General features: G+C 28.0%; 1 protein-coding gene across 20 annotated transcripts in view; it reads left to right on the top strand.

Moving 5' to 3' along the window:
- The first annotated feature begins 235 nt into the window (after window positions 1-235).
- LOC107451625 (telomerase protein component 1) overlaps window positions 236-21,582 on the top strand; it is a 300,321-nt gene continuing 278,974 nt past the window's right edge. For 9 of the 20 annotated variants that reach the window (XM_021147109.4, XM_021147108.4, XM_087155402.1 and 6 more), the window contains exons 1-2: window positions 236-379; window positions 17,136-17,276. In XM_021147109.4, coding sequence (XP_021002768.3) covers window positions 17,149-17,276 — 128 coding nt within the window. In that variant the 5' untranslated portion in view covers window positions 236-379; window positions 17,136-17,148. Of the gene's footprint in view, window positions 438-1,054; window positions 1,178-6,014; window positions 6,169-17,135; window positions 17,277-21,582 lie in introns of all 20 variants that reach the window. The other 11 variants (XM_071187534.2, XM_087155401.1, XM_071187532.2 and 8 more) reach the window with 9 other exon arrangements.

Here is a 21,582-nt window from a genome sequence, read left to right as displayed (position 1 = left end):
TTTTTTTGGCAGTCCTGATTTGGCCTCTTTCTATTTGTTTATTACTGTTTGTTCTTGTTGCAAGCTGTGCAGCATCTCTCGTTATTGTTAGCACCTTTAGCATTGTAAATACAAGTACCACGTTTGCTAGAATCTCAAAACACAACGATCACGTTGTGAGGCAAATGGCTTTAAAATACACCAGAAACAGTAACCCGGAAGTATAGGCGGTATGGAGCTTGCAGCGTTCTCTAGTGTAGACGTCTCGGCTGCTGAGCCAGGAGCTTTAGTGCAACGTAAAGTACCTACCTGCCTATTAAGTTATGAATCTGAATCTGGCAAACTGTATTAGTGGGCGATTTATCAGTGTATTTCATCATGAATTTTGAATTTGTGTAAAGTATGTTTAGTTGGTTTTTGTATTTAATGTAAATTAGTTCTGCTGAAACGTTCCATTTGTAATAATAATTTTTATTTATTTGTTTCTAAGAATGTATTTCACAGAAATGTATAAATATTTTTGCGCTATGTTTCTATAAAATAATAAAAACATATAGACGGCAGATCTTTTTTGTGGGGATAATTTTGTAATGAAGCGCAGTTTTATTTATTTAACTTCGATATGAACGCCGTTATTGATGCGTCAGTTTCAGTTATTATTTAAATGATAAAAATAATTTAAAATTGAACCGCGTAAAAATGCTGAATGAAAGCGTAATTTTTTTGAATAATCATTTCGGCTAAAAGTTACGGACAAGCTAATCTTGTATTGATATAGCGAAATTTAAATTTCATAGCATTTTTATTCTCTAATTTGTAGGATTAACATGATATGTTTGTAATGTGAAACTACCTTCTTATATTTTAGTTAGGTACAGCTAAAGATATTTATCCTCAACTCTTAGTAAATTTAAATATTAAATTGTCACTTTGAAGAAATATATCCTCTTTTTCACTGCTGTATTTTTTCAGATTGCTATTAATTTTGTTTCAATTTTTTTACTTGGTCTACAGATGTAGCAAGTTAACTCCGATTTTCATAAATAGTATCTTCACTTTTCATTTATTCCTATAGTAACCCTCAGTGGTCTGATTCTAAGGCAGGGCGCTCAGTAAATTACCAAAGTCAAGCATTTCTGGCAGTGGTGTTTATCCAGGTAGATGTCCACTTTAGTCAGCCTGTGAAAGAATTGAGGGTGTATGGTATCAATTCCTGGTTAAATTGTTCTACTTGTCATCAAGACTGATTTCTGCCTATTTCTAAACCATAAAGCAATTTAGATGAAATATACAAATTATATTTTAAAATGTAAAATGAACTGCATTATGTTTTTTTAGTTATCATAGGACAAATGGTGTACTTAAGAAAATATATCTTGAAATTAAAATGATAACAATTTGTTTTCTAGTTAATTGTAATTACTGTCCTTCGTTGTAATTACTATCCTAGTATACAAAAGCCCATTTCAAAATATAAAACAATAATGATTGTGCATTTGCTTACAAAATGTCTTACTTAAGGCAATTTAAAAAATATAAGTGATACCAAGATGTTTTTACAAAGAAAAAATTTTCTATATTTCTTAAAAGTTCTAGATGTAATCTCTTTTTTAAAAGAATATTAAATCAGGTCTCCCGCAGATTATGAAAAACCTGGAATTGTCGTGGTATGAGATGTTAACTCTAAACAGCAAAGAATAATTGGGAAAGATGCTTTTTTTTTTTTTTTTTTTAAATCTGGAAAATTTCTATATCATACCTGGAAAATAACCAGTCTTAGAATTGTCAGTAACAGTTATCAGTTATTGAAATTAGAGTTAAGTAATTCTAGCATTTATTATTATTTATAAAATTCTTCTTTTTAGTGAAACTTTTCCAGATTTCCAATCTCATTCTATTATATGTTTTTGCTTCCAAAATCTAATATTTGATATAACAAATTAAAAATTCAAAGTCATCTGATGAAAAACTGGATGGTATAGATAAAATATCGTATGGATTTACATTGAAATTTACCTGATATACCTGGAAAAGTCGCGAAATCTTTTTTTCTGAAATTGCATGGGAACCCTGTTAAACTTTCAACTAAATACTATTTAAAATGTTCATTTATTTATTAATTATCGATAAATAGACGGAAAAAAAATTTATTTGTTCGTTTTAAAACATCTAAGTAAAGGGACAGTAAGTATATTTTTCCAATAAATTACAATTAAAAACTGTTACTGAATTCTTATTTTTAAAGTTTTTTCATTGCTGGTCACTTAAATGCATTAATGTAAAAATGATCAACATGAAGTTAGTTATGTGGTGAATTTTTCGTAATTAGCCTAGGCAAAAGTTAACGTTATGAGAAAATCACCTATATACTTTAGTGAAATTAAATGCACATGTCTTTTTGTTGCGCATGGTATGCTCATTTGTATTTTTCAGTGTATGAATTCTTTATGTGCCTTACAATGTACGAAAGATTATCAATTTTTATTTTAAATATAAATTTTTCTTTTAAAATGTATGAAAAAGATAATTTAAGATTTCAATGAACATGCAGAAATGTTCATTAAAATTATGTACCATGATCACATCAAAAACAACCAATATCTACACTATGCATTCAGATTTTGTTTAATATGTTTAATATTATAATATATATTATATGTTTATGTTTTGTATTTGTCATAATGTAAATAATTTAAGATTTCAATGAATGTATATAAAGTTCATTAAAATTAAAAATTATGTACAAATTATTGCATGAACCAATAACTACAATATGCATTCACATTTTATTACTAAATGATTATATGTTTAATCTTTCTTTTGTAAATAACAAAACTTTTACCAACTAAAATATTAGCCAACAAAAATAAGATTCAGAAATATAAAATAAATTTTTGTATTGGTCATAATATAAAATATAAACTTAATCTCAAGTGTCATGAATATTTCATTAATCTAAAAATCAGAAAGTCTCTTTTTATTGAAATATCTAATCGTAACAAACTTTTTGTGCATTTTAGTCCCTAAAGAATTTAACAGTTTGAACTGATCTTCTAATCTAAAATCAGAAAATATTCTTTCTAGTCTAGCTGCAAAAAAGAAGCAGTGAATAATTGAGTAATTGGACTAGATGTTTTGGCTTTCCACTGATATTTTAAATTAATGTAATCAGGGTTGAGGTTTTGGACAGGACACCTGGGTTTTACTGTCATAAAGTGTCCACAACCTTGAACATTGGTAAAAGGTAAAAATTCTATATGTGTAACCATTGTACACATAATAATTACATATATTAATAAATATTTGATACGTTTTTATACAATTTGCTTTTATTAAAGGAAAATAATATGATATAATAGAAAAACATTTATAATTTTTGAAGCTCCACAATGGACAATTGCAGCATCTCTTAAATTTTCCAAATTATAGTCATTACTTCTTAAGATTGATTTCCTGATTACGAAAATATAATTTTTAACTCTGACAAATAAATATTTATTTAATTATTAATATTTTAATTTGAGCGAAAACGCCCTCACTCGAAAACGACCGCTGATTGGTGTGACGTCATTAGAGCCTTACTCCTCACGACCTTCCCGTTGTTATTATGTATTTTCTTTCTTGCGGTTTTAACTAGCTCTTCTTTAACTTGTTTTTTCCAAATTTTCCCGCGTGTATTTAAATGCGTATTTAGCAGCAAATATTTTGAAATCTATTGCATATATAGAATCAAAATGGAAGAGGGGTTTCAAAAAGCTCAAACGGACAATTTGCCGCAAGTTACTGAAGAGATGATTATGGATTTTTTTCGAACGAACCAAGATTTCATTTCGCCTGAAATCAAAGGCATAAAGGCTCAAAGGTATAAATTTGTTTATTTATAAACTGTAGCTGTAAATAAGGCCGTCGGCAAGGAGGTGCACTTGCACTACCCTGGATTTTCTTTAAGCAATTAAAAATAAATAGAAAAGCAATTTAGTTATAAAATTTTATGTAAAAAATTGATTAATCAAACAAGAATTGCAATCATACAGAATAGTTATAATCTTTTTTTTTGTGGGGATGGTAGTTTGTTAGAGGGTTGCACCCCCCTATATTTTATTCTACCGCCGCCCCTGGCTGTAAATAATTTTGTGTGTGAAAATGGAACGGCGATTTGTTATAACACATATAGGTACACGTTAAAATATAGCAAGGATTTAAGTATACTAAAAACATCTTTCCACTTTCATAAAAGTATAAAACTAAACGCTATTCTTACACACTAAATTATTATTACTCACAAAAACAAATAATTATACTTACTCACAAAATTATTATTATAAACGTTATACTTACTCTTTTATTAAAATTATTTTATTAAAAATTAATTTTAATAAAATGTATTATTTTATTAAAAATTAATTTGAATTAAAGTTATTATTTTATTAAAGACCAATTATAAACAACTTTGTAATAATTACAATCAATTTTATTAAAATTATTTTAGTTAAAAATTAATTGAAGTCAATTTTATTAAAAATAATTTATAAACGATTTTATAAAAATAAATAAGCTATTATTTTTATTAAAAAATATTGTTTTATCAAAAATTAATATTTAATAAAATAAAATTAAAGAAAATTAGATTCTAATTTATAAAAAAAATTAAAGAAATAGTCAGAGGCAAGCTAGTTATAGAATATTTTTACCCTTTCTACTGTCAAACATAAATACACATCTTCAATTTTAATATATTTTACTTTAACTACACCTGCTAATGTTTTTTTATCGAATTTTTTTATTAAATTTAAAAATAAGTTTTGCTTCATAATATTAAATCCAAGGTGTAAATAATAACATGAACCATTTTGAAAGATACTGGTACATTTTATGAATGATGTATTAAAAATCAAAAAGATTTTTATTACATTATATTTTAAAGCGTCTAGTTATGCAGATAGTGTGCATATTGAAGGATTTAAAAAAATATAATAGTTTTTATCCCTATTCTGTAAAAAAAAGAAAAAATTAATGTATACTAAATTTTATATTAAATAACTATTTCATAATTTAAGGTTTCCAGAAACTTTTGGAATTTTTACGGAAAAGAAAGATATGAAATAGCGATTAACACAAACTAATATTACATGGACATAGGAAAGCTATAAAAAACTTCTTCTTTATCGACACTATGGCCTTGGGGAGGCCAGGTCTGTCTCAATTGGTTGTTTAGTCTAATAAGATTCTGTTTTTCAGTTTTTAAATCATCTTTTTCACACACACACATATATATATATATATATTTTAACTTCAGATCAGCAAGACAAACATATGGGGATAATGCTATAGGCTATGGGCATTTTTCAGAAAATTCAGGATTTTTATTCTCATCACGCTTCATTAGATGGCACCATCTTTTCCTTATCTCAGCTTTTCTTGGCACATCAAAAAATATCTTTTCAGGAGCTGTGGAAGTTGTGTTAGTGCACATAGGCACTATACAGTACTTATATTTACTTGATGAAGACATCAAACAGCAATACACTTCGATTTTAAAATATATTTTTAAAAAAACAAACGACGTTCAACTAGGCACGTAAACAAGCGTTAAATCACCAAGGAGAAAAAGTGTAAACAAACGCGAGTCAGGCTCGAATGGCGTCACTTTCTTAAAAGTCACGTGACTTCCTTTTTAAACTGAAAACGAAAGTACACGATTTTTAATTGCTCTTAATTAAAAAAGTAGCATTTTTTGGGAGGTAAAAAGATGTTTTTCAGGACTTTTCCATCATTCTGAATTCATTAAGAACATAAAAAAAATTGACTGCAATTGTCCATTCATTGAACAAAAAAAAGTGAATACCTTATCCTTTAAATATGAATAAATATGCTTTGAATACTGATAAATTATGTTTTTGCATAAGGTTCAATATTGCAATATTAAAAATAAACTTTTTTAATAAAACCAAAACTTGTCTTCATTTTGTTTCTAGTTAAAAAATTAAAATTTTATTTTTTGCAATATTTTTTTTAAAATTATGACATAATTTCAGGGCTAGACTTAGCGTATTTGGTCCCAGGACAAAAACTTCTTTGGGGACCCCCTCTGCTTCTCTACTTCAGTGATGAAGAAATAAACTTTATGGAGATACTTAAATTTTTCACCTCATTATAGATAACAAGAAATTTGACTCGAACCTAAAATAAGTATAAGTCCCTCCCCCTCCAATGGTCAAACAAAATATCGTTCTGTTCATTTTATTGATTTTCTATCAATTCTATGTCTATCATGCCGAATGTAGTTTTCTGATTGTTAACTTGGTCGTCTAGCTGCGGAAAATTCATATCCTTGCTGACATTAGAGCAGAATTCGGCTGAATTTTCGCAATAACGATGACTCAATTAAGCCAATCAGAAGCCTGTATTTTTGTAAACATATGGCAAAATGCGATCTGTAAAAATACAGGTTTTTGATTGGCCAAATTTGTCTTTCGTAATTGCAAAAATTTAGCTGAATTTGCTCTAGAAAGCCATGGATTTACGAAATATAGATTGTGTTCATACGATAGATTAATGAAGATGCTAACATAAAACTGACGAATTTTACACTGCACTGATATTTTGTTTAAAAAAAGTTAATTTAAGAAGGAAACTTAGAATAAACTTTCTATTCGATTTGGGGCCCCCCTCTGATGTGGGTGCCCGGGGCAACTGCCCCTTATGCCTCTGCCTTAGTGAGGCTTTGCATAATTTAAGTAAATAGGTTTTGGATAGTTTAAGGCATAGGGGTTTTAGATAGGACAGTTTAAACTGTGGATTAATCCATTCTGTCCTGAACCTTGCCAACTCTGAATGTTATGATATTTTGAAAATGCAATAAGTAGTTTTAATGGAATTATCGTGTTTTCTTGTTACTTGTATTATGAATTGCATAATTTGGAATATTTGCACAATTACTTTAACCTTTCACACCACTGACAGCTGTGTAGTGCCATCCAGAAGTCACCATTTTGAAATTTAAAGTTTTTGTATCTCAATATTTTATTACCACATTACTTTATGATTATTAGCTGATATAAAGTAATATTGCATCCTATGTTTAAAAAATGCACCAAGGTCAATTTTTACTTATTTCCAAACCAGAAGCAGTTAAGATGAAATATTCAAATTATTTTTTAAAATATAAAGCTGACAATATCTGTTATGCTATTTTTTTTCAATTATTATAAAGCAAATGGTGTAGTTAAGAAGAACAAATTTTTTTTTTTGAAATTAAAGAAATAGTGGTTCTTTTCCAACTTTTCTCATTACTGTTGCTCTTTGTAATTACTCACTTGGTATACAAAAGTATATTTTAAACTAACAAACAAGAGTTTTGGTTTTAAAGCATTATGTATTTGCTTGCAAAATGTGATCTTACTCAAGGGAATATAAAAATGTAAGAAATACAAGGATGATTTTAGGATGAAAAAGTAAAATTCACTTAAAATTTTTTAATATTTCTTCAAAATTCTATATATAATAAATTTTTTTTAAAAAAATTAAATTTTCATTTAAATAGTGTTTAAAATGTTTTCTTTCATTTACTTGTTAATTATTGATGCTTAAAAAGAATAAAATGTTTCCTTCAAATTTTCAAAGCTTTTAAGTTATTTGACAGTAGTTACATTTTCCATGCTATTTCAATTTAAAACTCAGTAAATTTATTTTTTAAGTTTTTTCATTTCTCGTCATTGATTTATATATTTGAATGTAGGGTCAAAATGTAAAATTCATCCACATTAAAATAGTTTTGGGATGAAGTTTTCCTAACTGGCTTAGGCAAAAGCTAATGTTTTAAGAAAATCACCCTTATTCAAAGCTCTTTTTAGTTCATTTTAATAAAAATAAGTGTTTTTGAGTCTTCATTTTAGTAATAAAGAGCCATTTAAATCTTATTAAATTTAAAGTATTTTAATACTTCAAATAATTTTTAAAAATAGCTTAATGATTTAATTTTATTTTTAGAAGTAGGGTTGTTATTTTTCTAGACTTGAGAAACTACAGGTTCTAAGGACCCAAGACTTCCGAATTTCAGCAGAACGTTTTAAATTTTCTCAAATGACAAAAAAAAAAAAATCACTTCAAGTGATGTTTCAAAAATTTGGAAAAGAAATAAAAAACTTAAGAAAAAGAGAGAGAAAGGTAGTCTCCAAGATGGAAAAAATTCAAAGTGATGTATGATATTTTGAAGAGGATCAATTCTCTACCACCTCTTTATCCATCTATCAATATTCTCAGCTATAAGGATTTCATTAATTGAAAGACAAAACAAAGAACTTCAAAAAAGAAAAGAAATTTGAAATATTAGTTTTTAATTAAAATTTATCAAACTTTTGCCTCAAGGAAAAACAGCCGTGTTATTTAGTAATCTGAATCCTTTTCTCTTTTTAATTTAAAAAAAAAAATTCTTTTTAATGTTTAGATTAATTTTGCCTGCATAAAGATGGAAAATTAAGCTTCCAAGAGGGTATGTCACTCTTCTTTTTGGCCTATTTGACGTGTTACAACATGTAAGCAAAACAGCTGGTGGTTTAAAAAATTTAATTTGAATAATGGTTTGAACTTTAATTGATCTTAATTAAAATTAAAACACTTAATGTTGTGAAAAATGTCTAATAACTTTCATAATTGAAATCCTTAACTATCAGAAAAATAGGATAAGGTATAAAAATTTATTTATTCATATTATTTGATACAAATATTTATCAGAAAGAATTTATTTAACAAGTCAATTACTGGTTTAAAATGTCTTAAGAAATAGTATTAAGATTTTATTTAAAATTTTATCCATCTCTTAATATGTATGGGCAATAAATTTTAGTTGAACACAATTTTTAAATGAGATAATAGCATAAAGATTTATTTTAAAGTATATTTTTGAATATTCATGTTTTAAAATTTTTTCACACTTTATTAGTATTATTATGATATGTTAAAATTTTGGTCAAAAAATTGAACAATTAAGTTTAAATTGGAATTATTTTAAATCTGCATAAAACTAATTTACAATAAAAGATAACCTCAAATTTTATTGTACAATTTAAAAAAAATGTTGGCAAAACATAAATTTCAAGCTATGTTTAGGCCTTGCAACTTTGGATATGAAGGGAACCGTAATAATATTTATTTCATTAGATATTTTTATTTATTACTATAAGTAATTTATTACAACACCTTGTGTTTCGGAATTACTCTGTGTTTGCCATGTATTTCACTTTTTCATTTGACAGAATAAAGTTATAAAAAAATAGTGCTGAATATTTAACTTATTTATATCTTCAACAAATTAAAAATTGAAATTCTTTTATTAAAAAAAATTCTTATATTAAAATCGAAATATTCTTGAGATATTTTATTACAATGCCCTCATTATATTTCACCTTTTAAATTTTATGTAAAATATTTGAAAGGTAAATAAAATTTAAATTATTAATCATTAAATTTTAATTAATTGAATAAATGTATTTAATTAGTGGTAAAAGAGTACTTGAACACATAAAAGTAAAAAACAAATAATTACTTATACAATGATCAGAATTAATCCCAAAACTGGTTTTTTCTTTTTTTTTTAACAATCATATAAGATTTGAATTTACAATATTTTAATTATGTCTTGATTTAGGAAAGTGATTTACTTATATGGTTTACCAATTGTATTGCATAACTATTAAAAAAATACTCGTACGTATATATGTAATTAAATTGTTAACAGGTTTTTAAAAACTTATTTGTAGACCATGGGGGAAAAATGGTTTATGTCAATAAAAGTTGATGCTAAAAAAAGAAAAAAGTGATTAATGCAGAGAAGAGAAGGGTTTTTCCACAGTGCGACCCATCTTCACTGTGTAGTAACTCTCGGGGATAATCGATTTTACATGTTATTAATTTGTCAAAACTTAGTATTTCTCAAAATGCAAAAGATGGCAATCCCATAGTCATTTTTTTGTTGTTAAAAATGGACATTAACCCTTCTTCCTTTATATTCATATGTTTTTGTTCTATAAGAAAGACAATCAACTTTCTATAAAATTTTGCTTTTTGAAAATAAGATATTGCACAGGTAAAGAACCTTTTACTTGTATTTTAATTCTTCTAATTTCTAATGAAAAAAAAACTAACAAAAATAAAAATCTCAATATACTTTGATGAGGAAAAAAAAAACTAATAAGTAGTCTTGAGTAAATTAGTTCTAAACAAAACAGGCTTAGGAATAGCAATTTAACCCAGTGATGGTATTAAATACTATATATTATAAATAATAAGAAAAACTTACCTTTTATGATTTGGGGAGGGTATTTCAATGTAGGTACCTGTCCATACTGCTAAAAATGTTTAAGTAAATATTTTATCTCTTAACTACCAGCACATTTATATAAATTGTCGTTATAAGCTTTTATAGACAAAATATGTTGTGGATCCCTTGATTTTACATTTTTGATATCCGAGGAATATTAGAAAGCTATAGATGTTTTATATCATTCTTTGATGCTAGACTGGATATTCTGCTAATATTTTTGAAATGTTTTTGGACATAAATTTTTGATATCATTTTGTGATATTTAAATGATATTTCTCTAATAATTGTAAAATCTGTCCTGTTTTAACTTTAACTGTATTTTTTTCACTTAATATGATGAAATGTAATGCTGTAAATATTGAAATAAAAATTTCTTTGTGAAAGAACTGAATAAATGATATTGTGGTAACAATCTAAAAAGAAAAAAAAGTCACAATTTATTTCTTGAAAATTCCAAATATCTATTTGATATCATTAAGATATTATATAATTGTTTGTGTTACTTGGGTCTTAAAATTTGTAAAAAAAAAAATAATAATCATAAAAATAAAATTTTCTTAAAAAACTAAGCATCTAGATAGTAACACGTAAAAAGGTTTGTATCATTTAGTGATTGCATTTATCATTATCAGTGAATTCAGCAATAAGTTGATACTTTTAAAGATTATTGCAACTAGTTCAGAGTAATTGTCCTCTCATTCTTAGATTCAGGATATTGATACAAATGGCTGCTCCATTCAAATCTAAATACTGCTCCATTCATAGTGAACTTAATACTATATTTTTTGATCGCTAAACTATTTATATTCTTTTAATAATTAGTTAAATTACTAGAAATTAATATAAAAATGTATTGTTTCGAGTTGGATGTAGTGTATTATTCCTTTATGATTAATATAAAAAATTTTGATTGTTATAAAGCTTTTTGTTTCTGTGGTTTTATTTTATTTCATTAGAACAAGCAGTAGAAATGGGTAAACAAAAAGTGTGTGTGTGTGGGGGGGGGGGCAAGCCCTTGGTATGAATGAAACTTTTACAGCATCAAGTGAAATGTTTTTATTTGGATTGAGATAATGCTACTATCTTTCTTCAACATATTCATGAAAACCTTAACTTTTACTTCAATTTTTAATCATCTGTACATTTGGTAGATGGCTTCAACCCCAAATAAAATTTTAGAGCCTACATCTTGTGCCCATTTCAAAAGATTGATCTTTTCAACTTTAGATCCATCTTGAATCTGCTATTCAGTAAGGACACCAAGAAAAATTTCCAAATTATACACAAACCCAGTTTCTGTAAGTCTTGTTTTAATCCTGAAAATTTTGCTTGCTTTGCCGAATTTCAGAGTATGTCTTCCGAAGCATTAGAAAAAAGTTTGTGCCTTGTAGCATAATTTTTCCAAATAGCTGACACAGCTTGTAGATATAAAACTACCCATCTAACAAATGCTTAATGTTCTTCTAATGAAAAATATTTGCAATATGCAATTTATGCTCTTTTGCCTATTCCTTGAGCTCTCTCTTGTTATTCAATGAAGTACTGTATACAGTGTAGTTCATGAAAAAATATTTTTTGAGCTATGCTATATCACAAGATTAAGGTACTTTTCTAGCAGTTAAGCTGCTACTCCTGTGTGTTTATCAATCATATTTTATGCTATGTCACTTGCAAAACAAAATAAGTTATTTGATAAATATTCATTGGATCCATGCTTATAAAAGCATTTTCAAAAGATTTTTAAACTTTCTGCAGATGTTAAACTATGCAGTTAAGGCAAATCCAGAAAAAAATGTTATAAGAACTCTTACCACCATAGCTCTAATACTCAACACTCCACTAGAATCTTCACTGAAGTTAAAGGAGTGTAGATCAATTATTTTAGAAGTGGTATGGGTTTTAGTGGAATTCGAAGTAGGGGGACAAATGGACAGTTTTTTGAAAAATGTGAGTTCATGTCACCCCACATCTACCCTTACTGCTAACACTGATTCGAACTATTAATAATGAATGCATGTTAAATATGTTATTGTTCTAAACACAATATTTGTAATTTAGAATTTTATTTAAATCAACTAAAATTTTATCTTGCGGGCAAAGTTCAAACTAAAGCAAATGAAAAGTAATACTTAACAGCAGTAACATTGTCTATTTTTCAGCTTTTCTATTTATTTAATATCAACCTGTATGATACCGAAACTATAGGTACTTGTAACTGATAATCAGTTGTACTGGTATCAGTTTCTAACTAATACTGAAAAAAAAAAAGGTTCTTATCAATCTCTAAGCATGGATTTTCTCATTTGATGAAAGCTTCCAGTCTTTAATTGACACTTGATATTAATCTTATTCTACATTTTGGTGAATACAGAAACATATTTGAGAACTGAAAAAGAATTTGTATAATATTAAAAACATTTATAAAGCGGGATTTCTTACTTTTATATTGTCTCTAAAAATACTTATCAACAGTTATCAAAATATTTGATATATATAAAAATATCCAATATTATTAAAAATATCATGAAACTTACATGCACAAATAATAAAAATTGAGTTGGAATAATAGCACATATGTGTAATGTGTAATACAGTGAAACTTTTATCTATTGTTTTTCGTGGGAATGATAATTACAGGAAAATAATAAAGTAAAAAACTTGCTTTATGAAGCATGATTTCATGTATGAAAATTAATAAATTTATAATAAGTATAAAAAAAATTTCCATTGAAAAAAAATAAGCACTAACTGCTAAAATATTTAAAATTCAAAAGATAGATGAATAAGCACATATATTTAAAATTAAAATTTTGATCTGAACTCACTTTTTTGTTCTGTACACAAGCAATAACTTTTAGCAATTTGTAACATATTGCTGTTGTTTATTTATTTTTTAAAAAATTAGTATGAATACAGAAAGTTTTTTTCGTAATACCTAAGGGTTTAAGGCTGTGTACAAATCTGGTTCTGGTTTCCTTATCTTTGTTTCCATTAATATTTTCAGTTTCTGCATCCATAATTTCTACCAACATCACACTTTAACTTTCAAAAATATGATTTTAGAATATTCTTTATCAAATCTATTCAAATTTACCCCTAAAAGAAAAAAATTTATCGAAAAATACTTTTCCAAATATTACTTTGCCGAATATTTGGCCAACCGAGTATTCGGCAAAGAAGGCTGAATACTTGTTACATCCCTAATCAAATCAAGGAAAGTTTTGGCAGGAATATAATTTTGAAATCAACTAAACTACCTGTTTAGATGGTTTCTGAAACTAAAAGATTCCTATCCATCGTAAGGGAATTTTACAAACATATGAGGGGAAAAAAATGTAAGTAATTTTGTTTTGAGGAGAAAACAGTAACGCCAGATGCTAATGACGAAGAAAGTGAGGATTAATCCCAGTTTGGTGAAAACATCTCAAACATAATATTTAAACACATTCGTTAAGTTCTAAAACTTGTTAATGTTCTCAAAGTCAATTGAAAGTGAAATCTGAAATATTGAAACTAGATTACTTTATAGTGAACCATAAGTTTTGTAATTTTTTTTTCTTTCAATAATATTTAAACAAGTTAATTTTGTCGTTTTTTCAACAATTTATGTTTTAAAAATTGAGAACTTTTTATTATTTTTTTGTTTCATTGTTGCTTGTTCTTCTGTATTGACTATAACACATCATTTTAACAAAGCGTTTTTAATAGACTTTATTCTTTAATTGTCACTTTTTTTGTATGGTAAGACAAACAACGGGTAACATAGAAAACTGTGATTCTCAACTTTAAAGTTATATTTCAGAACTAAGAATTTTTTTTTTCTCTTTCATTTTAGCTTTTTTTTATTAACTTTTTCTCAGTATTTTTATTTAGACAACACTTTTTAAAGAGCATATCTAATGAACATTATTCTTTTATGATAATTTTATTCCTGAAAATACAGCAATATGAAAAAGTTAAATTGAGAATTTTAACGTTTTATTTTGGTTTTGGTTTCTATCTAGCTTTTCCTTTTTCAAGGAAATTCCTGTTTTTATAGACTTTTTTATTATAGTGTGGTAATTAAGAGGATTTCTATTAGACTTAAAACTTCTTTTTCTTGAAAATACGCCAGTTTGAAAACAGATGTTGAGCTTTAAAAAAATGAGATCAATTTTTATTTTTCTGTTTTGCTTTTGTATATAATCTTAATTTATATCCATACACATAGTTATGCACACACACACACACACATATATATATATAGGCATTTTTATCATGGCACTGCATTTTTAAAGGCATTGATGATATACTTAATCTCCTTTAATATTTTATGGATAATTATTTTTCGGAAAATATTGTTTTTAGAATTAAAAGTTTTGTTTTCAGAATTAAGAGGATATTTTTTTTCTATTTCTCTTTTTTACAACTTCAAATTTTTTTTCCGTATGGCTGTTAGTCAGCTTTTTTTATTCATCTTGAATATTTCTTTATATGGAATATTATCTTAAAATCTAAATTAGCTTTATTATCTTAAACCTTTCTAATAAAGTTTTTTTCCCTTTGCTCCATACTAAAAATACAGCTAAGTTTTGATTATTTTTTAATAACGACCGACTAAACTTATTTATATATAAAAAATATCAGGGTGCAAAGCCAAATTTTTCAACAAAAAATAAGCACTCAAATATATTTAAGCACTTAAAAAAATCATAGTTAAGATGTACACACTAATAAAAATGTCTTTCTTTTTATTGTTAAACCTTCTTCATAAATACTTAAGCAAAATGCAAACTAGTTTTCAAAGAACTTCACATAATCATGATAAAATAACTTCTAACAACTCTTTTTCTGGATTATATTGGCCACCATCGAAACAGTTGATACACAATTTTAAAAATATTCAATATTGAGTGGCTCATTTTATTTTTGATATATATTTATTAAATGATATATATTTATTAACTATTATTTAAAAAGGTTATAGAATGTATTTTTTAGATTTAAATAAAAGATAAATATTATTAATATAGATTAATATTATTGATCATACCAAATTTATGAAGTTAAGTAAAGAACTAAGAAAACTTTAATAAATTCATATTGCAAATGTAAATTAGTGAATGTCTCCTAATAAATTCTTATATTTAGTATTTCTTTAGTGGAATGACTAAAAAAAAAATTTTTTTTTTGAAATGTAAATACAATAAGTATTGAAACTGAATATTTTTGACAGAAATAAATTATTATATGATCCCAACACAAATAATATTTAACAAATATTAGATAATTTAGTTTTTTATTTCAATTTTTTTTAAAATCAAATCATTAAGTGATGAATTAAAGTTTTTTGGAATGACAAATCTGAATAGCATGCTGCGTTTAAAATATTGAAAGCCCCTCTCTTCATACTTTTTTCAAAATCTTGTCTCTTAATATTATTAAATTTTTTCATAAAACAAATTAGGTATACTGAAAATTTTCAAAGTAAAAATACAATAATAAAAAGTATTAATTAAAAAAAAGTACAATGTAGGTTTAAGAAATTATGCAATTAGTAGTCTGTCCCTCAGGAAAAATATCTTGCGTATGAAATTCTCAATTAATTCTTATGTTTATTAAATTAATTGAATAAAAAGACATGGAAATTTTGAGATGACGAAGCTTTGTGATTCTTGACAGCTCTGGGGAGGACCCACATGAAAATACGTAATTAGTAAGTGATCCCCAAGTCAAATTTAAAGATTTGAATATTGATCTATAAATAAAATATCGAGAGAAGGCCATTAGCTTGCCAATGATGAAGACGATGACACTTCACCAACAATGACATTAACAAGAGAAATAAAATTTTCTTTTGCTATTAGGGAAAAAAATTTGGCAATATTTAGTCTGTCCCTGCAATTAGTGAAAATTTGAGAGATTTTTGAAAACGCAGCCGAGTTCCACATGAGAGTGTGAGAATTCTCCCCACTGAATCTAGTTCTGTATATACACATGCAGGCCTGCAGGTATTTCATCAAACATGTAATATGATTAATGCTTTCATATGCTATGGACCGACAATACGCTGAAATGGGTTAGGGTTGAATTAGTGAAAACTTTGAATAGAGAAATGTCTTGTAGTATAATTCAAGGCAAAAATCAACCTAAAAAAATCTCATATTGGGAAAGGGAAAATTATACACTTTTTAAAAATACTCAATAAAAAAAAGCACCTTAAAAGGCTTTTAAAAAGCAGGAAAAAAGAAAAAAACCTTAAAGCACATTTTAAAAATCCTATACACCCATATTTATTAGTTATTTTTTTAAAAAAAAAATTTGCTATTCGGCTGAATATTCAGTATGCGGTCGATATTTTTGACCAAATCACTATTCGTTACATCCCTAGTTTGGATGTTACTTTTAAAACCACAAATACTGAGAATTATGATTAGAAATGTGAATGTAAAGAATTTTAAACCATAACCGCTCTTAAATAAAGAGCATTAAAGAATAACCTTTTTAATAATTTGTATGTTCAATTGAATAAATTTTTTTTCATAGTATAAGACAAATTAATTCACCCAAGTTATAAAATCTTGGGTATTTTACTTCTAATATCTATGGTTAACTTGTATTTTGCAATATTTCATTATTTAAAATTTTTTGATATCACTATTCTTTGACTTCAACCCTATTGCCTTTTTAGTGTATAATAAATAATTTAAGGTAAAAATTTCCATTCTATTAATTTTTGACTGAAGAAATAAATTTTACTTTAATTTTGCATTGGTACTTAAGATATATCTAATAATTTTTTGTACCATCCATGATTTCTTCTAAATTTTTTGTTCTAATCATGCCTGTTTTATAGAGCAAAGTAGTTCATGGTATTCAATATGGAAGGAAGCATACTGGAAAATGCCTATCTCGGTCTTACTCCTCTAACTTCAACTGTGAATGAGTTTCTTCTTCAGTCTAGTGTAATTGAACCGGATGAATCTTTACTCAAGAGGTAGATTTTCTTTTATAATTATTAATTATATTTTGAATTTTAGTTATTAAATTTTAATTGTTCTTAACTTTTCAAAATGATTTGAATGTTTGGATATTTTTTATTATATTCTACTGGACTTTACCATTTTCTTATTTTCAACTTCAAAATATTAGTTTAATAAAAAAATGAATTTATTCTAAATCTCATAAATTATCAACGATTGTTGCGACTTGTTGCCAAAAAATATGCTTCTAGAACTGATATGTTATCACTCTGCAGCTATTTTTTAATGATTTTTTTCATATCCCGAATCAGCGATAATAGCTGATAATGTGGTGTTTGAATTGGATGTGTTATAACAGAGAAGAAAAACATGATGTAATAATAAATAGGTTGAGAGGTGGTAAATATCAATGTGAGATTATATTATAAGTAATGTAATGATGAAGAAAGTTGGAGGAGAAAAATTGTTAAAACAAATATGGATTAAATAGTGGTGGTTATTTTTAAAGTTGTATTTTCCTTGGTGTTAAGACATTTTGATTTTTTAAGGTTAATTAAGGCATTTTTTTTTATACAGGGGCTAATATCTTTGTTGACAGTGTGCATTTGATCATATTATATTTATGGAAATAGAATGTGAATTGCAATTTTTTACATTTAAGGTTAATGTGAATAATGTTGAAACCAAGCTCAGAAACAAATTTTGGTTGATTATTTTTTAAATATCATTTGCTTGAAGACAAATATTTATACTATATACATTTCTGAGCTTGAATAGCTTAGCAAAAGCAATTATCAGTATTAATTAATAAGCATAACAGCTTAACAAATTGCATCCGAATTTGCTACTATCATATTTTGCATTAATTATTAACAATTGATCCTAATTAAGAACAAGCAACTTCTATTCCAATTATAGACAAGTAGCTATTTTAATATTAAAAGAGTAAATCAAAAGAGGCCTAGGCAGAATGCCGTAAACTCCCAACATGGCCCTTTTAGCCACACAAATTATCTTTAAACATAAATCATTTAAAACATTAATCTTCAATTCTAATAAACATTCGACACACATCTTGGAAAAAAAACTTCTAGAAACATGAACAAATTAATACTAATGAAAATTCAATCAATATCAATATTTAAATATGAATTTTTTCCCCAAATTCTTTCATAACAGAAACCAAGTAGTAAAAATGTAGAATATATATGCTATATGAAGTTTAAATAAATACAATAACATTTATAATAAAAATGAAATTAAGAAAATATTCATTCAGGAAGAACAAGAACTTTAATACATACAATTTTTTATTCATAACATATTTTTTTCTCATTATTCAGTATTAACTGGTAATATGCGTATTTTTAATATAGCCCTTTTAAAAGTTCAATATGCGTATTTTTAATATAGCCCTTTTAAAAGTTCCATGGGCTGTTTGCACATTTGCTATTTCAGCACAATTATTACTAATATGAACTACATTTAAATTCTTTCTAATATCCATTTACGCTTAAAAAATAATTTTCTCACAGAATCACCATCATACCAGGTTTAATAATGTCCCATATTACTTTGGTACAACCTTGACAAAGAGGATCAGATACAACACCCATTATGTACAGGTGTCTCCTGAGGATGCAGTGTCCAGTGAGGAGACCAATGTTCCTCAAACTGTTCCTGTTTAGCTTAAGAAGCTCTTTATGACGCACACTTTGACAGTTATGATTCAGCTCTTTAGCCTGTCTCTTACAATCCGAGTTGCACCATTGCTCCTGGGTAATTTTGCCATAGAGCTTGAAAATAGATGCCATGAACGATGTGAGTGAGATTCCCAAAGTTGGTTCAGGTCCCCAGAAAATCACACTGGAGATGGGTTGTGTTGCTTCTTCAGCCAGCTCATTTCGAAGAATATCCTATATGTCCAGATACCCAATGTAGGTATATTTTGTTACGAGTAGAAAGGTCACAAAGAACTCAGAAGCATTCCCACACTAGTGAAGAAGTGAATTTACACTTTGATAAGAGAGCAGCCTGACTGTCAGAACAGATTTGGATAGGTATATTTAGATAATCCCTGTTTAAGCATATCCTGCAGCTCAAGATAATAGCTTTGACCTCAGCCTGAAAAGCAGTGGCTTAACTACCTAGAGGAAAGTAGAGTATGGTACCATCATTGGAGCAGTCAATTCCTGCCCTGCTTTAACCCTTTCGAGCCGACTGTCACATATATGTGACAGCAAGAAACGCGCTCACTTCCCGGCTGACACACCCGCGTGTCAGAGAGTTTTCTCGTTCACCCCCGACCGTCACTTATTTGTGCCAGCGTTTCGGAACGTTTTAAAAAATGAAATTTCTTCCAAAAGATGGCATTGTATGTCCATATGGTTTCAGATACATGTAGATTTGACCTTCTACTCAAGATGAAAATACAGTCACGTGGTTTTTAGGGGAAGGAGAGGAGGGGGGAATGTTTTATGAGGGCTCTTTAAATTAGCACGTGATATTTATTTACAGTAAGTAAGGGAGTTTTTTTTATCTCTCGCTACTTTCGATTTTCGGATTAGTTTTTAGTGGATAATTAGATCTTGTAGGCTTGAATTTTTTTTCTTTTTACCGTTAGAATGTCGAAGCGTCGAAAATTTTTAACTGAGCTGGAAATAGAGGAAACTATGCAAAATATTTAAACTTATTAATATTTATATTACATTTAAACAAGAAATAACTTAAGTAAATAAAGTATCCATAGAAATATATATAAAGCATATGTCACTTAAATACTCTACAGAACAATATTAAACAACGCGCTGATATTTCGGCAATTTCATGGAATTAGGCTTAACATCAAAAAACCCTCCGGCCCTGGGGAGGCACACGCTAGAGAGACTGCCGGCCTCAGCGGTAAGCGCGCTTTCGCGCTTTGCGTCGCGAAAGGGTTAAGACCAAGCCTTGATACATCAGTGTCCCATACCAGACACTTGCCTTCAAGCCATCGAGAAGATTTAAGCCATTCATGTCTAGTAGGAAAATGGATCTTGAAGGACTTATGAAAAGCCTTTCAAGACTATGCAAGACTTACTAGGCATGATAAAAGAAAAAATATCTGACACCTGCAAAACAAGATGACCCCTTGACAAATGCTTGGAATATTCCTTCCATAAGCCGAGGTACATAAGATGTTTAATACCTGTCTGAGCTTCAGCTTCAATTCAATGGGAGAAGCCCAAGTAAGCTCTCAAGAGCAGCTGCAGGAGTGGTCCTGAGACAGCCTGACAAGGCTACACAGACCTTTCTTTGCAGTCTGTTAAGACTTGACCTGATGGAGCTGATCCTAATCCTAGACCACCAGACAATAGCGCCATGTTTGTCAATGGGGTTAATAATCATTGAGTACATCCTGTAAACTGAGCTATCTTGGGGCATAACCCCCAGGTTCTACCAATAGCATTTCTGCAAGACCAGGATATCATCTTGGCCCTGTGGATACAGTATTCTAGATGAGAACCCCAGTTATGTTTGGAGTCTTTAAAATCACCAAGAAATTTGACTTTCACAGTTAGTTCTAACCTATAATCTAGGTAATACACATCACCTAGATTAAGAAGCCTTTTCCTGGTGAAGGCCACAAGACTTATCTTGGAATTTTTAACAGATAAGCCAGATTCAAAGCATTATCTAGCTACTTCTGGAAATGCACTATTCATGATTTCAAATACTGTTTTACCATAATTGCCTCTGACAACAATATCACCATCATCAGCATACCCAACACAGGGAAGGCCAAGATTGGCTAGCCAAACTAGCAGAGTCCATAACCATACACCTTAATGATGGGTGACGAAGCCCCTCCTTGAGGGCAGCCTAAAGTAGCATGAACTCTCATGCTTGTGCCCAGTAAAGAGGAACAAACATACCTGGAGGACAACTGATTAGCTATCCACCTGGTGATATCCAGATTGATACCTCTGGTTTTAAGTGCATTGATGATAGTCTCAACAGGGACTTTGTCAAAAACATCTTCAATATCAAAAAAATACCGCCAGAGCAATCTCTTCATCTGAGAGTGCTTTCTCAAGCATGAAGGAGAACTCATATAAAGCAGAGTCTATTGATAGCAGAGAGCCAGGTTGATAAGCATAGCATACTGTGAGGAGAACAGTGGCTTATCAACGAGTACAGAGTCTCTAAAATATCTGCCAATAAGTTTTTCTATGGCTTTCAACAGTTATGAAGTGAGGCAAGACAGACAAGAGGTGAGGCTGATTGGTCTAAATGATTTAGCCTCAAAGTAATTTTCCTTACTTGGTTTTGGGAAGAAAA

The sequence above is a fragment of the Parasteatoda tepidariorum genome, chromosome 11, assembly GCF_982258835.1.
Source record: "Parasteatoda tepidariorum strain Cologne lab strain chromosome 11, Ptep-v5.0, whole genome shotgun sequence".
NCBI lineage: Eukaryota > Metazoa > Arthropoda > Arachnida > Araneae > Theridiidae > Parasteatoda > Parasteatoda tepidariorum.
Note: the sequence above shows the minus strand (reverse complement) of the source record. Positions and strands in the feature narration are given on the sequence as shown.